This window comes from Semicossyphus pulcher, unplaced genomic scaffold (assembly GCF_022749685.1).
Source record: "Semicossyphus pulcher isolate SPU_LCO1_2020_fin unplaced genomic scaffold, fSemPul1.0.p SCAF_13, whole genome shotgun sequence".
Classification (NCBI taxonomy): domain Eukaryota; kingdom Metazoa; phylum Chordata; class Actinopteri; order Labriformes; family Labridae; genus Semicossyphus; species Semicossyphus pulcher.
Window position 1 is genome coordinate 16,774,766 of NW_027211637.1, and position 16,657 is coordinate 16,791,422.

The 16,657-nt window shown below is 44.5% G+C and overlaps 2 protein-coding genes across 2 annotated transcripts in view; one reads left to right on the plus strand and one right to left on the minus strand.

Moving 5' to 3' along the window:
- Nucleotides 1–590: 590 nt before the first annotated feature.
- nr1d4a (nuclear receptor subfamily 1, group D, member 4a) lies at nucleotides 591–11,858 on the minus strand. The gene is made up of 8 exons (XM_069660210.1): nucleotides 11,707–11,858; nucleotides 5,906–6,217; nucleotides 5,732–5,820; nucleotides 5,487–5,631; nucleotides 2,725–3,305; nucleotides 2,447–2,632; nucleotides 2,118–2,328; nucleotides 591–2,006 (listed from the first exon to the last, which is right to left on the minus strand). The coding sequence occupies exons 1-8, from the start codon at nucleotides 11,723–11,725 to the stop codon at nucleotides 1,810–1,812; spliced, it is 1,740 nt and encodes a 579-aa protein (XP_069516311.1). The 5' UTR covers nucleotides 11,726–11,858; the 3' UTR covers nucleotides 591–1,809.
- Nucleotides 11,859–13,619: 1,761 nt separating this feature from the next.
- rarga (retinoic acid receptor gamma a) overlaps nucleotides 13,620–16,657 on the plus strand; it is a 41,728-nt gene continuing 38,690 nt past the window's right edge. The window contains exons 1-2 of the mRNA XM_069659542.1: nucleotides 13,620–13,646; nucleotides 13,766–13,871. The gene's annotated coding sequence lies outside the window, so the exon portion shown is untranslated. The remainder of the gene's footprint in view (nucleotides 13,647–13,765; nucleotides 13,872–16,657) is intronic.

Consider the following 16,657-nt stretch of genomic DNA (forward strand, 5'->3'; position numbering starts at 1 on the left):
CTTCACCACGAGGTGGCAGTCGTGCTTTGCTTTTTGATTTCCACAGAAAGGAGAAGTTGCTTCATGAATTCAAACATCCTGTGGTGCAACTTTCTTGGAGTGGCAGTCCAGTGCCAAGGATGGACTTTATTCATTCATTAACACCTCGTCGTTTGAAGTAAGCTGAGGTTTTTCCTCGTCTTGTAATGAAATCGGCACACGTACTACAAAAATACAGTTGTGTACATGGATCGTGCAGACCAGATTTTTCTTTAGCTAAGTGATAGGGATTGTCTTCTTATAACTTGTTCTAATGTGACTAGCATGCACACCTGGTATAAAGAGGTGTTCTGTCTCACGAACACATCTATTTTTAATGATATGTGCCAATATACTTATTTAGTTTTAATATATATTCCTATATAATATATATAATATATAATTCCTGAGAGCCATAGAGTCCTAAATATTCAGCAAATCTTTAATGCATTTTGCCTTAATGGCCACAAAATAAATAAAAAAGACACAGAGGCAGAGTAATACATAATTTGAACTTTATATCATTTCTATTTAGGAATAAAGATTTACAAAATATACAAGATGTCCTCAATCATCCATAATCAAACAAGCAATCAGTGAGAGGACCAATCAAATAAGATCTCTCACCCAAAAATATCTCTTGTGTTTGTATGACAAACATTGGGGGCAGAGGAAGGGTGCATGTGGAGTGAGTGCTGGTGTTTTCAGGGATTATGCTGGTTGGTTACATCATCTGATATCAGAAAGTGTGTCTAAACCATCTGAGAATCCCGTCTACATATCCTCCTGTGCAAAGCCCCCTTGGCATGGCCAAACCCCCACCTAGTACAGTAAGGTAGAGTACATTCTTCTTCGCACCGAACTCATCCGTCCGATCCAACATATCAGTTCAGTCATTGATACATATACATTTGGGTAACAAAATATTTACAGCAAAAAAAATAAACAAAGGAACTACAAAACCAACATGCATAGAGCATCTCCATCAGTCCAGATGTGATACAATAAAGCAACGCAGACACATGTTTGTGTGAAGTAAAATAAATTGCCGATGACTTATAAAGTTGGCATATTTTTAACCAAAGTCTTTTCTGGAAGATCAGTAAGGGACAAATGAATCCTATTGTGTTCAAGTGACACATTAATAAAGTGGTCTCATTCCAGTACCAATGCAGATGGTATGTTTGTGAAACAGTGATACACATTTACCTTAATATTTCAGATTTCACTATGTATTATATACAAGTTCCCTTTGTTTTCAACACCAACTGAAACACGGTCATCATCACTTATGGTCCCTAAGTAAAAACAGTTTGGAGCTATGATATCCGTCTTTCTTTCGCTGCTTTTTGATGGCCTCGTGATACTGTACGACTTAAGGAATAAACAGAAGTGAACTGGCTTTAATTCTTAAATACACTGAATATAATGAGCAAGTGCACAAATGATTCATCCAAAAGGGTAATAGTTACTCTACATGAAAATTACATTTTTAACTGGAACAATGTCTTCAAAAGATGTTGAGGTTTATGTGTATACATGAGTGTGTATGTTGATGCATATTTGTCCAAAAACATGAAGCATAAAGATCAATAACGAATCAAGAATATGTTCGCTACTGCCCTCATTTATCCTGCTGAAAAACTCTCAGATTGTACAATTCATTCTTGCTCAATTTTCAAGGAAGTCCTGCCCTTGGAAGAAAAAACCTGCATATGTGTCTGTTTGTATTGTGTACTGTATATTTTTAAAACAGTTTGAGTCTTTGTGCTCTCATAGTGAGCGGCCTTCTCAAGGGTCGATGCGAAAGGCCAACAGTTTGTCGGAGTGCAGGTTGTTGAGGGTGCGCAGGTCCGGCAGACGCAGCAGGAGTTTGGGGAAGAGAGCGGAGTCATCTGGGCGACGTCGGGTGATCAGCGACCGTAGGGCTCGGATCAGACCCTCCTGGAGCTGCTCAACAGCACGCATGTCTGAGATGCCAGAACGATCTGTGGAGCACAGAAGATGCGGATGTGAGTGGTGGACGGACACAGTTATTACAGTAATGGGTCATTAACAAAGTGTCAGTGTTTTCCCACTAAATAGTGCCTTTTTCTCACCTGCAGAGACCAGCACCACAGCCATAAAGAGAGCCATCTCATCAGGCTCGAGCCCCAGGGAGCCTAACTTCTCACTGAACTCAAACATCGCGTCCAGCAGAGAGCCCATGCCCAAGGCACGCAGGGTGGTCAGGGGGTACGTTTGGCCATTCAGGAAGGTAACCGTACGCTCCGCCGCATTGAACAAGGTGCTGAACCTCACCATCAGAACCTAAACATGCACAAAAAGAGATAAACAAGAGTTTGAGATTGAGAGAAATACCGACATCAATTTTACATTTAGACTCAAATTTTTATGTGCAAAAAAAAGATAAGGATTGTATGATTACCTGAAAAGTGCCTGATTTGAGCAGCATGACCTGATCTTGTTGGCCAAGCTCTTGAAATCCTGGGATGCCCTTTGCAAACTCTACCACCTCCTTGACAGCGGGGGTGAAACACTGAGAGAACGATTCCCATATCTCCTGACTCGAGCGCTCTGCCCCTGATACAGGCCACGCGTTGAGAGGACAGGCCTAAGAGACAGACATAAATATAACTATTAGTTGTTGGTCAGACAAGAAATATAAGGAGTCTTCATCTAATTTGTTATGCTTTCTGCACTTACCAGCACTTTAGCTCCTTGAGCCAATTTCCATGGGCAGGACGGCTGATTCTGGGTGCTTCCTGCTGCGTTGCGATAGCTGTTGTGATTGGCACTGCTGCCCCTGTGAGGTGTTGTGCTGTTTGCCTGATCGTGATTCTGATTAGTTGACACTGAGTAGGTATAGCGATGGTTGTCCACATTTTGGAAAGTATGATGATTGTCATTATGTGCAACTGGGCATTGGTTGGCAGATGCAGCAGGGCAGGACCGATAACTCTGGCTGGAGGCGGGTTGGGAGTGGACTTGGGTAAAAGCTACATCCTGAGAGAAGTGAGATGAGTTGTTGTTGGTGGAGATGTTGGCTCTCTTGGCCGGCCTCTCCTGGCTGTGGTTGTTCCTGCTGGTGAAGATGTCACGGTAGGCTCTAGAGATGGCCCCGATGGCCTCTTTTGAGTTGCCCTCTTCCGGGCTGGAGGGAGCGTCCCTCACTGAAGATGAGTCCATTTCCATGGCAGCCGACTCGTTTAGGCTGTTCATGTAGCTCTGCATCTCGTCAAGGAGTCGCTGCTTCTCTCGCTTAGGGATGCGGCCAAAACGCACAGCTGGGGAAAACACAAGCAGGAAAGACGAATTAGTGTCAAGAGGACGTTTTGTGCTCTTTTAATTTATGTTTCTCTGATTGCTAAGGTGGTATGTATAGGTGCATCCGTCCTATACTGTGGTTTTTAAATTAAAGCTTAGAAGGCAGAAACAGGCACATCTCACTAGCACAAAAGCTCCTTAAGTGTTTTATGATTTCAAGGAGAATCATGTAAGTTGTGAGAAGAAAACTTCCTTCTCCTCACACATCTCCCCCCCTCCCCCTTCCCACAGTAACCATCAGCTGGAGAGGCTATTTATAGAACCCCTGCTACCATCTGCCTCATCCTCTCCTCTAACCACCCCTATCTCCTTCCTCTCCCGCTCCCTCCCTCCGTTTGTAAGTAGGGCAGTGGGGCAACGTGAGCGTGATGTCACTGGCACTGAGATGTTGAGAGGGAGAAGGATGAGAGAGGTGGGCTTGAAGCGCGAGCGAGTCGAGAAGACAGTAGCGGAAACATGAAGGGGACTGATGTGAGAGACAGTGATATATGGAGAGCCGGTCTGTGTGTGTGTGGGAGGTGTGTGTGTGCTTGCGCAAGGTGGAGTCAAATGAGGTAGCAAAGTTAAAGTGGAGCAGCTTGAAAGAGTTTTGCAACTAAAGGACGCCTCGATCTGTAGCAGGAATTGTAGAGTGGCATATTTTTTAACGGAATTTACTGTTATTTCCACTTCTGTTACACATGAGCAATTTACATAAAAACTAAATTACACCATGTTAAGTCAAGTAAGGTGATTTCAATGCACAGTAGATATGCCTTTGTTTACAGTAATCTGTGCATTGCCTGCAGGATGCCTTGATGTGGATAGCCCTAATAATGTGGCATCAGATTATTCCCTTTCATCGTTTTAAATAAGAAGCAAACACAAACTAGTGTGCTGTTGCTCTAGATATGACGCTCTAGTTAGAGAAAGAATTGTGCCATCATGCCAACGGACTTATATATTTGCCTATATTGCTGAGCCGCAGTCACACAGCTGCCTGGTGTGAAATCAGGGTGCTCTGTTTATTGTGGGCTGTAGGCAGTTGCCTGTGGTTTTCCTGTTTTTGTAATGGTTGAAAAAGAGCAAAAAGGGGTTTCTAGGTTGTGGTCCTGAATGTGTTTCGGAAATCTTTTCTAAAAAGGGTCGACCTGACTGTTTGTTCTCTTATTGAGTCGTATTTTGCCAACCTATTTTCCCTCTGCACCAGAAGTGTCAAGCACATGCAGAAATAACACTAACCTCTTTGCTAGATTAAGCAGCGCAGGGTACTGGAGGGTGGAGATAAGCAGAAAGCATACTGCGAGAAAGAAGACAGGCGAACTACCCCAAGTAGGTCATGATGCATGAGTACACTATAGGCTCAATTCTTTATTGTTTTTCTAGGTCAGCCCAGCTGTTTTCTTAATCTGCGTTGATAGGTGATCAATCAACGCTCAGCTATCAGTGCTAAAGCCAGTTGATGTGAGCGTCACGCCTGATAAACTCTGTCACAACAATTGGCTGTTTTCTGCATCAGTTGCTTAATTGTTGCCTTATCCCTCATTAATTGCAGGAAGGCGTTCTATGGGCACACACAAGGTAATCAAGTTGACCCTGTTCCAATTTCCGAAAATAATTCCTGTGTTTGCTGCAGTTTTCCAGATGATAGATAGCTTCGGGGACTTCAAGGCTCCTCTTCTCATAAATCATTGTCTGAGAGGGAGATGTAAGAGAGCTGAGGGAACATGGTGGGTACATGGAGGGGGGAGGGGTCTGAGCAGGAGCGGTAAGGTAACAGTATAGTGTGAGGATGCTGCAAAGGGCAGGAGAAAGACACCGTGAAACTTAAGAGAGTGATACGAGGCCAGATCTTTGACAGTGCAGCGACACCGTAGAAGGGCAAGGCAGGTGCGGGTGTGATGATGAAGTGAGAAACTGAGCTACTGGCACGATGACCTCAAAAGACTTTCCGCATTACATTTTTCACACAGACCTACATATGAGCGCTGTGCCTCTTTCGGGCTGCCCATTTCCCTGCTGCTTTGGCTAATCAGAGCACTGTGGCATTCTGGCAGATCTGCACAAGGCTCTCTCTCTCTCTCTCTCTCTCTCTCTCTCTCTCTCTTTCTCTCTCTCTCTCTCTCTCTCTCTCTAGTTAGAAATGTGTCAGGATGTCTCACCATCTCTCGACATGCCAACAGATAGGCATTTCTTGAAGCGGCAGTGCTGGCACCGGTTGCGGTTCATGCGCATGATCAGACAGTTCTCGTTCTTCACACACATCTTGTAGTTGATGTTCTGCTGGATGCTGCGGCGGAAAAACCCCTGACACAAAAAAACAGCAAAAATATAGCATTAAACTGGTGCACCGCGAATCAGGGCATTGGTGATTCATCCATCTTAATATTTTTGATCTGGTGCTTACCTTGCATCCCTCACATGCATGCACTCCATAGTGGAAACCAGATGCGATGTCCCCACAGACTTTGCATAGCAGGACCATTCCACCTGTTTCTGAGGAAGCATAAACAGACTGTTAGATAAGCTGCAAGATGAAGGTATAAATATTTATGCCTAAAAAAAGTGCATAAACACTTACTTGTGAAAGTTCCCGTGAACCCGCATGGCCTCTTTCCTGCGATGGGGTGTTGGTAGGTGTGCTGAGGAGTGGCTGCTGCTGTAGGGCCACTGTACACATCAGGGAATTGGAACACCAGTTTGGAGGACGGGGTGGTGCACCCAGCTGACCTCTGTTTCAGCGACCCGATCTCTGTGAAGGTAACCTCCTCTGGAGATGAGGGCTGGGAGTGTGAAGATGGCGACTGAGTCTGGTACCCGCTGGAAGGGCTGCCAGGGCTGGGGCTGGAACTGGAACTGGAACTGCCGGAGGAGCCTGCGTACAGGATGACTCCTGCAGATAAGGGGAAGGATGGAGGTCATGTGGTGAATTTAATTTGACATGAAGCTTCTAAATAAAGCATACAATGTCATTCAGTTGCTGAAAAGTGGCATTAGTTGTTGTAGGCCATATATGTAGCCTATAGGAAGTTGTTGGCTGAGATAATTTAACTTTAATATACATTTATATTGTCAATCCATATTTCCTTAGAAACCTGTCCACTTACTCTACAACTTTGGATGTGATGTGATGTAATGTTACACAACCCCTGGGCAGCAAAGAACAGCTCTGAGAGTTTGCATCGCCGTTGCCTCATCCTGAGTGTAACAGGCGTAATGGTGCGCTCAAGCCGATAAAGTAGGCGCTAAAAATACTGCTGGTAGCACAGTAACAAGGCAGGCAGACAGGCGCGAGAAGCACCAACAAAGCGCTACTTTTTGTTAATAATTCCTGCGTCACGCTTGTGCAATTTTAATGCAGCCAGCGTTTAGATATGCGGAATGTTTTATGTCGCACAGCCGTGGTTGTTAGTGAAGTTTCGCTTCCTTCTCATCCCACCAACCCTCCCCTTTCTCTCTCCCTCTCTCTCTCTTCCGCACTTGTAGTCATGCGTTGTGGATGAGCTGAGACACGGCCTCACGTGTCTGCGGGGTCCGCTGCCTCCTCCGCTCCAATAATAGCCTCGCTCCCCTGGCACCGTGCCCAGCGCCAGCTAGCAGCACGACACCTGACCGCCGCCTCACATGCATGGACTCCTGACACGGTTACTGCCCGAACCAAATCCGCAGTCTCGTGTTGAAATATACAACAATCTCAAATCCGAGCTGTGTTTACAAACATACGCGGACTGCTGGGAAGCACCCCAGGCGTGAGGTGGCACCAAGCCTCAGCTACTGTTACTGTTCATGCGCCACCAACAGTCGGAGAATGTGAGTCACGTTTTTGCAAAGGAAAAGCCTCAACTTTCTGGACTGGACTGCTGTAATGATACACCAACAACTCTGTGTACAGTAGAGTCCCGCAGAGAGGCAAATTACATGCAAATCAAGTGAAGTATTAAAGTTAATCTAAAAAATATGCGCCAAATATAAACTTTATTCATGATTGTTTTGCAGAAATATCCAACTTGCAAATTATTTGCAATATCCAAATTACAGTAGTTTGACCATCTGAGCCTTTTATATATAAATCCTGCTTAAGTGCAGCAGGTCTTTCCCTGTGTGGCTGCATGTTGCTCTTTGCTGCACAAGCTATTTGTTTTGGCTCAAATGTTTTAATAATCCCTCAACCTGCACGTGTTGCTGGTTTGTTGACTCATGCCAGAGCCACAGACTGACAGACAGACAGAGCCAGCAGATGCAGGCCTGAGCCTCATCACTTCCTGAGCTTACATGCAGACAGTCAGTGGCCCAACCCCCCACTCCACCCAAACACATTGCATGTCCACCTGAAGGCTCACATGTACAGCGAGTGTTTATGAATGACCCTGGGAGCCTCAGTGCTGTAAACACTGTCAATTAACAATCCCCTTTTACAGGCTGCTCTGGAGTATATAGACTGATACTATAGTACTATCGCCTGCATGTGTCACTTGTTGTAGAAAGGTTACAGTTAAGTAACAACAATGCAAAGTCCCTTCACTATTTCTTTATATTTGATGCAAACATTGCAGAAAGTTTATGCACACAGGCTGCAAACTGCTGCTGGAATTGCCTATCAATACATTGTATAATAGGCAACATTGCTGTTTTTATTCTTAATATTGGCAGCCTGTAATATATCAGTCAACATCTACATTGATGTATTCAGTTATTTTCTTCCTCAGTGCCCATGTTAAACTTAGCCAACCCGTGCAAGCACTAATCTGCCTGGGACCGGAGGCAGGCGGAGAAACGTGAGCAGTGAGCAGTTCACAGGCACAACACTCCTCTCCTCTTTTATCATCCCCTCTCCTCCCTGTTTCTCTTGTCCTTTATCTCCTACTTCCACTAGTTCACCTTCCAATGCAGGACAGGGGGAGACGGCTACATATAGAATACAGTTAAGGTGACCCTATAGCACCCTTGGGATGTAAACCTGACATGTTTTGCTTCCGTAGAACAACACGGTGTTTATTATGCTGTTATTGAAAATGATGTAGGCTATATGGCCAACTAAAAGAGCTTCTGAACATGTCCAATCTTTGAGCACAACTTGGGTGTTCACTGCAGACTTCATTAACTCCAGCTTGTGTAAGTAGGTCAATATCACAGGAACTTGGTAGAATTGTGTCGATGCGCCTGAAGCATCTCAAACTGATGCTGCATCACACACCAGCTCTGGCTTGTGCAGTTATCAGGAGGAAGTAGATTACAGAGGATAGCTATAATTTATTAACACCAGAATATGATTGGAGATCTAACCTCTAATACCCCGGGTTGTTTGGTTGTTGTGGCTGGAATTGCTCCATATGTGGCTCGTGCGCTCGGTCAAATGTGGTCTAACAACTTCCGTGTCAGGGTTGTGCGTTTTAATCAGCAACCTCTCCGTGTGTTTGATCCGCTATCTCTTTCAAAATCTTTCGGAAAGCGCATTGGATGAAAGTGGGATGTTGTGTTTAACAGCAGAGTCACGTTCCAGCTGAAACGCACCCTAAGCGGATGTGTGCCCTGAACCGAGGGGTTGGGGACAGATGTTGCAGAGTGAAAAAAAATCAAGTCAGCTTCCACCACACTGTGACTCAAACGAGATGAGTAAAAAAAAAAAAAGCTTTCAAGCAGGAGGCTCATGAGGCGGGAAAACGTGACGAGAGAGAAAAAAAAGTTAATGCATGGAATCGCTGACCCACTGACCAAGCTCTCCCTCACCATCACCGCAGGCGGCATCAACACAGAAGCGTCCGTGAGAGCGGGGAAGCGGCGGGGAGGAGGGCCCGGCTATCTCACGCGCCGCACGCGGCTCTGCAAAGGAAGCCACGTGAGGAGGCTTTTGACGGAGCTTTCACTGGGAAGACTTGAAGCTGCAGCTCCAGCCAGGAGCCAGAGCTTCTACAGTCCGCCAGGGGCTTATAATTAAAGAGCCGAATTAAATAGAGCAGCATGTTATGCGGGGGTGGTGGGGGGGCTCTGACTGTGCACCAGCAGCAGCAGCAGCAGCACCTCCTGCACTGTCAGCCAGGCGCTGCAGTTAGTTTAGAAACACTAGGACTTATGTGTTGTATCAGTATGAAGCCAAACCCAAGTTTGCAATGTGAGACAATGAAGATGATGAATATCTCTCTATAATATACAGTAACTTTAATAACTTATGGTATATTTCTGGCAAATTATAGCCTCCAAATCTCCTTTGGTTATACTTTGTAATAGGGTGTATTAGAGTAGGGGAGACCAGGGACAGTGGTGACATATTTCAGTTGCACCTCTCAGTTTCTTCAATTCAGAGACAGAGTCATGCAGTCACGTTTTTCAGGACCCACACTTCTTGTTTGGGGGTAGACATTTTAAATATTTTAATTGCCCTCATGGATTTTTGTGAGTTTCAGTTTTTGCCGGGAAATGATCATTTGAAAGGGATGCAGATCTCCAAACTAAATGGTTCACTCATTATTTAGCAAATGTATTTTTTACCACCGACTATATAGCGTTAGTTTCATTGTTTGCAAAAAAAATTGGACCATACTTGGGAGTTTCTTCTGAAATGTTTTGTCAACCAGGTAAAAATTGCCACCAAAACTATTAGCATTTTATATTTCATGACAAGGAATAGGTCGAAGTTTGGGGTCTGAATCTTCTCATCATATGAGCCTCATTTGACAGTTAACCCTTTCATTGAGTTCATATTAGTAATATTTATTTTCAAAAGTTCATGCTAAACTATTAGCATTAATAGAACATACATATAGAAAAACAATCCTTATGTTTTTTTTGCCTGAAATTTGGGACTATTTTGTCCCAAATGTCCCAAACATGAAAGACATCACATCATGTAGCATAATTAATCATCAATAATCTTCTGGGTGTCCCACCCAGTCATCTTTGGAGGCAAAGTGGGGGCTCTGTGTCAACAAACACAAACACACTTGAACTTCATCTGCCAGACTTAATGAGCCCTGCAGCCCACCACCATAGCCATATTTGTGCCAGGTCATGATGATCTTAATGAGCATTGTTTAAATCACTGCACTCAACTCAGGGAAATGAAGTCATGTGCCTTCTAATGAGGTTATAACAACTTATTGAAAGTAAGATGCACTGCCATTTGAAAAAAAAGTGAATCTATATCAACTGTGAAATAAACATATAAACAAATAGACTGCAATAGCAATCACTCCAACACAAATACGCCCAACATCTTCCAAACATCAAAGCCCACTGCACTCGTCATATGTATCGTCTGATACAGCCTTTATCCGTGAATCCTCCTCTAACTGCCTCCCTTGTTCCGAGCAGAACACTGGCCCACTTTGTCCACATAAATAGAAAGTCACAACCCGGTGAGTGGGTTTAGTGTTGCCTTCAGATTAGAGCAGCATGTTGACGGAGCACAGGGTGCGCCCATCACCTGTGCTGGAACGTGACCGACCGTGGCCGTTGTAAATGATTCACCGTTAATTAGGTGAGGAAGCAGGAAGCATGTGCACCTTTGGCTGACCTCGAGAGCGCGCTGCCTAATACCACTTAAAGGGTGGAAATCCTGCGGTTATCAACTTTTATACTGCAGGCACTCAAACTGATGGCCTTGATAATAGAAACAAACACATCCATTACTCCAAAGTTTCTTTTTCCCCCCCGTGAGATGATTTTTAAAGTGCTGGCTCTGAGAGACCGTGATTACAATGACAGCCAGTGTACTGTAGCTCCACGTGAGTTTGTTTTCATGTAGAGAGGCAGGAAGTGGACAGCCCCCACAGCAGCCCCCACTACGACCATATGGCGAGAGCTGCAGTCTTGGCGCTGACACTTGAACGCAGCGCAGTAACTTTTTTACAAGTTTGCGTAAAGTCTCACTTTTACACTTTGATTGAATTTAGAGACAAATTGAGGCTCAAACTCGAGCACGAGCGTATTGCCATAAACACATTATAAACCAATAACATCACTTATTGCATTGAAGCTTGAAACACACGTAAATGTATGCATGTAAAATTGTATTTCGTGTACCTATCCACGCATGTAATACGACGTCAAAAATTAGAATGCACATATAATTTCCACTAATACACATATTAGGCGAAAGTTAGTTTTCCACTTTAATTTTTTTTATCACAAACTGTCAAAATTATGAATAATAGAAATGTAGCTTTTTGTTGCATATTGTTTCTAAATTACAACTAATTTCAAAATTTGTCATTATTTGGTTATTGTTGAATTGCACAAACATAGTTCCCTATTGGTAGTTGACAGCAACATGAATGAAAAGGCTGAACAAAGACAAGTTAATCAATATGCCTCTTGTGTCATCTCCAGCATTGTTATAATGGAGCAGCTGCTGCATGTCAAAAATATTGTAAAAGTTACACTTACCACCAGGGCTGTGATCCATTCTTGATTGATCGATGTCGATAACTTTCAGCAGAATTGAAGTAAAAGTAGACGTCCGTGAATGCCACTAAACAGGAGCAAAAGTCTTCTGAAGACCGGTGAGAAAGTGAAGAAACGGCGTTGAATGAAGCACCTGCTCCATAGAGCGCAAAAATGGGAAGAAGTGATGGAGATGTGTCTGCTGCGCGTAAAGTTTTTTTCTCCCACGAAACTGCAGGCAGGTGTCTCTGTCAGTGCTCAGGTCTGATCTGACTGAGGTGCGTTAGACAGACTGCTCTCCTCAAAGATACCTGAATGCCTTCTGCTCTCTGGATACTGCGCATTGGCTGCGTTAGAGCGCGTGTGATGCTGCACGAGCGAAGATTAAAAGATTGTCATGAATTCCAAGAAAGTAGAGTCAGCATATCCGTGAGCGTCAGACATGACATACACACCCACTGATACAAACACCCACATCAATCACGTTTTCAGGTGAGTAGGAAATGTGACCGCCTTTCCGTTCGCTCAACTTGTGTTGTGTCTGTTTGTGTGGGATTTGGCTCACTCTTTGTATCTCGCGGAGTCCTTTCTCTCCCTCTCTCTCCTTCACGCTTTTGTGCATTTTCATTGGCGGGGATCTGGAGCTGAGGGGAGTTTGATGCGCTTATTCGACCGTGGTATGTGTTCAGTAAAGCCACGCTACATGTGCGCTCTGCATGTGCAGGGGAGAGCGCTGCCCTACTGATACACATTTTATGCAAAATACAGAGCGCGTGGTGAGGAGGGATGGCGAGATTGGAGGATGAAGCACATGGACAATAGGCGTGGCTCACCGTGACTGCTTGCTCACTGTCAGGCAGCGCTGCAAACGGATGGTAAACACTGAGACATGCCAAACAACAAGCAAGTGCCAAGGTTAAAGCCCATGTGCCAAAGGAAATGCGCAGCTGGACCTCTGACACGCAACATACTGCCGCAGCCAGATGTAGTTAAACACTCAACTTTGGATGAAATTTCGTTACTAAATAACAGAAAATAAATGTCTAAAGCTATTTATTTCTGCACGTGTGACCTTTTTTGGTTAAAAACTATAGCAAGTCTGTTTTCCAGTTTTTACTTTACCTCTAAATTTAAAATGTGTTTGCGCAACAATAAGTTCAGCAACATGAAGTCAGCAATAAAGTGTAGCCAACTGTACTGTATGGCTGTGAACATAGAACCAACTGTACACAGCTTGTGGAAAGCGCCCCTTAGTGGCAAGTCATGGTACTTACACATAAGCAGGATTCTATTTATCCATAATGCAAGACTTTCCCCCCAACTTTTTAAGGTGACCAATTTTAGCTTTTGAAAATAATTTCTTACGACTCCATTATAAAACACAAAATACGATATTGTATTAAATTGTTATATAAAGTTAAGCGTACGAGTAGGTCAATATTTTTGTCCTCAGTTTTGAAATTAAATAATATGTTTTAGTTCAAATTAAAGAAATAAAAAATGCAATAAAAGAGTGGGTTGTAATATTACTTAAGGCAATTGAAACCTTTTCCGGTCTATTCTATCCATCCATTTATTTATTGTTATTATTATTATGACTCGTTAACTCAACAGTACATATTTCCTGTTTCATGCTTACCCGTCAGAAGAACTATAAAGACATTCTATAACTGGGAAAGCTCAAAATAGAAGAAGATTCTGCTAACATTGGACACGAACACAATCAGTAACAGGTTTACTAGTAATTTCCACAGACACATATTGACCTACTTCTAAATTAGCTTTGTTATTTGTGTCTTTGTTTAGGTTTCCATCCCATTTCACTGTGTGCTGCGCTCCTGTCTTCCGCCACTAGGGGGAGTCAGAGTGCCAGAAATCTGTAGCTCCCATCAACGCCCCTGAGCTGCCGGCGGGACTCGGAGACGGAATGGCAACAAACGAAGGTACTCTTTCAAATGACTGAATTATCTGAAGCGTTTAAGACCAAACTGCGCGACATTTACACCATCCTGTGCTGTAAACAAGGGCCTCTCTCTATGACTTTGTTTTGTCTCCTTCCCAGGAAACTTCGGTGTGCGCGCGCCTGTCATCTACTATTTACGTTTCAAACTTCTGGGGGAATGTGCTCGCGTTTGAAGCCGAGGCATACACTTCTCTAGGCGAAGAAGGTAGGTCTGCTGTGTACTTTACATAAATCATCTCCTTTCGTGATTAATTGGATGTGTCTAAGAATAAACGTAGCCAACGCTGCGTCAGCCCGGGTGTGTTTACTGTATGTGTATGTGTATGTGTGTGCGCGTGCGTGTGTGTGAGACTCTTCATGAGAACACGTTATGGCAGGGAGGGCACCAGATAATTACAGGCTGCTCGAACGGTTTGGGGACTTAAGCAGAACAGAAGTCGCTGCCAACATACACACCTGCAAAGCACTGCTCTGCCTGGGGCTTGAAAGACAGTCTTCATCACTGTCTGTCTGTTCCTCTGTCTGTATATCTGTCACTCATCCCCCTCTCCGCCCCCTCCCTCGCACACCTTGTTGAATGTGTGCTTTATGTGGCTGATGCCAGGTAGGTGTGCGGCTGGCGAGAGACTTGAGTTTATTCCAGGCTGAACCTCCCAGTTTGTTTTAGATTAGCCTCCAGGACGGTTGATTAAGCTCGGAAAAGCAAAGCAAATGAGCAAAGAATGCAGAAAATTTTCCAGTAGTAAGTAGACTGTGTGGAATTAGCCTCATGATCAGCAGAGATTTTTTTTCTCCTTCATCTGTGAAGTAAAAAGCAGAAGCAGAGCTGCATTTAAACTCAACATACTAAAACATATATGCATATTTATATATCTACCCCTCTTGCCAAAAAGCAGAAGCAAATGAAAACTTAGTTTTTTCTTGTTTCCTGCTCAGTATTTAGTGCCCAGCTTTCTCACAAGGGCAGTTTTATGTGCAGGGAAGGAGGCATGGAAAAGAAGACCTTTCCTTTTGAGCTCACAGATTTGCAGTAATTACAGAATCACTTCCATATGTGGCTCTCTGGCTGCCTTCTCGCTGCCCCCACCACCCCTCTCTTCCCCTGCGCTCTCTCTCGTTCCCTCTTTCATTTGCATTCTCCCCTATTCCTCATTTTTTCTGCTTTTTTTATTTTTTTTGCACTCTGAGCATTTTCCTTGTAAAACCACAGCTTAAACAAAGTTTATGATAATCAGAACATCCTGGCATTTTTGGCAAACGACTGCGCCTTTTTGGTGATTCAATTAGACCACGCTTGCCAAAAAAAAAAAAGAGAGAGAGGGAGAGAGTTGTGAAGAGAAGAGACATGGACTGGAGAGGGGAAATGTTGAAGAATACGGAAATATGAAAAAGAGGGAAAGCACAAGAATGGGAGCTCAGAGAAGAATTGGAGAGAGGCAGGAGTGGAGCGTGAAGGAGGGAGAGGTGGAACAGAAAATGAGGCAGAGAGAGAGAGAGAGAGAGAGAGGGAGGGCTGGAGTAATGCTTTTTGACAGAGGTGGGTTCAAGATGGGTTCATGGTGACATCATGGCTGATTTTTGAGGAAAGTATAGACAGGAGAGCCGTTCACCTTTCATTGGACACACATGTTGGGGAACAGGCCGAGCACTCATGTGCTGGCACACACGCTGGTAGCCGTGTCGACAGCCTCTGAATGCACCCCAAAATATGCATGCGCGCTCACACACACACACACACACACACACACACTCCTGTTTTTATTTTCTCCCTGTCCCTTTTCCCCTTTAGTTCCTCCTGCAGTAAAAATCTCTTGGCTCTTTCTCTCTCTCTTGCTCATTTGTTTTTGTTAGAGGAGCACATAGTGGCGTGTGCCCTTCGGTCCCTAGCACATACATTTCTCCTTTGCCATGAGTAACTCATTTTCCTGCGCGTAGTACTCCTCTGTGTATGTTTTTACTTCAAGGCGGTTGGACTCTAAATGAGCGCACTTTGCCAGGCGGGATGAATGAGCTCCTTCATTTCACAGGATGTGTGTTTAAGTCTGTAACCAAGAAAGCGCAAGCAAGTGTATATTTGTGTGTGTGTGTGTGTGTGTGTGTAAATGACTGTGAGTCCCCTGCCTGTCTCAGTGTGGCAGCAAACTTTGCATGACATCAATCTAAATGTGGGGAAATAGTGATCTCATTACAGGCATCTTGTTACTGATTAAAACCTGCCGCCACAGGCACCAGCTCCCTGCGCCCCTTCTCACCTCGCCACCACCAATCCCATCAACCCCCTCTCCCTCCCATCATCCCTCTCTCCATCTTTTCTTCCCCTCTTTTTTTTTTTTCTATTTCACACCCGTTACTCTCACATTCGCTGTACCACATGCCCTCTCTCCCCTCTCTTCTCCCCCTCTCTGTAACCCCTCTAACCTCACTTCCTCCCTCCCTTTGCTCTCTCCATCATCCCCCCTTTTTCCTCCTTCCTTTTCTGCCTTTTTATGCTATTCCTCTGCCAACCAGCCCCAGGCCTCTCCTCCGTAGCTCCGTGAATGCAAATACGTCGAATCCAAAGTGGAAACACACGAGCGAGAACGATGATTCCATGAATATTTCATATCTTCATAAACACACCCAGAGAAGCTGCAGAGGCTCGGTGCCCGACAATGCCTGCGTTTGCCGGCTGACTTCCTGTGAGAAATGGCCTCTCCGCTTTCGACTTTTTGTCAGAGCACACTGCGTTAGGATTGATGTCAGGGCAGTGCGTTATGATGTCACAGGCTGAAGTTAATGATACGAGAACGGAGGGGGGGCCAGAGGCCGCGTTTCCAGCGGTGCCCTGAGAGAGAGATAGCACCCTGATCTATCTTCATTATCCCCCACTCTGCAGCCTCCCAGACACAATGATCATAAATCTCTGCCTGGAGCACACTTCACTGACACTGAAACACAAACACTAGTAACCTCTGACCTCCTCGCTGCTACTGCCTACGCCTGCTCATCCAC

Coding starts and splice junctions, on each gene's coding strand:
- nr1d4a (XM_069660210.1), bottom strand. Junction 5,632..5,731: donor ATGCATGTGAGGGATGCAAG/GTAAGCACCAGA, acceptor TTTTTGTGTCAG/GGGTTTTTCCGCCGCAGCAT. Junction 2,633..2,724: donor CTCAAGGAGCTAAAGTGCTG/GTAAGTGCAGAA, acceptor TCTGTCTCTTAG/GCCTGTCCTCTCAACGCGTG.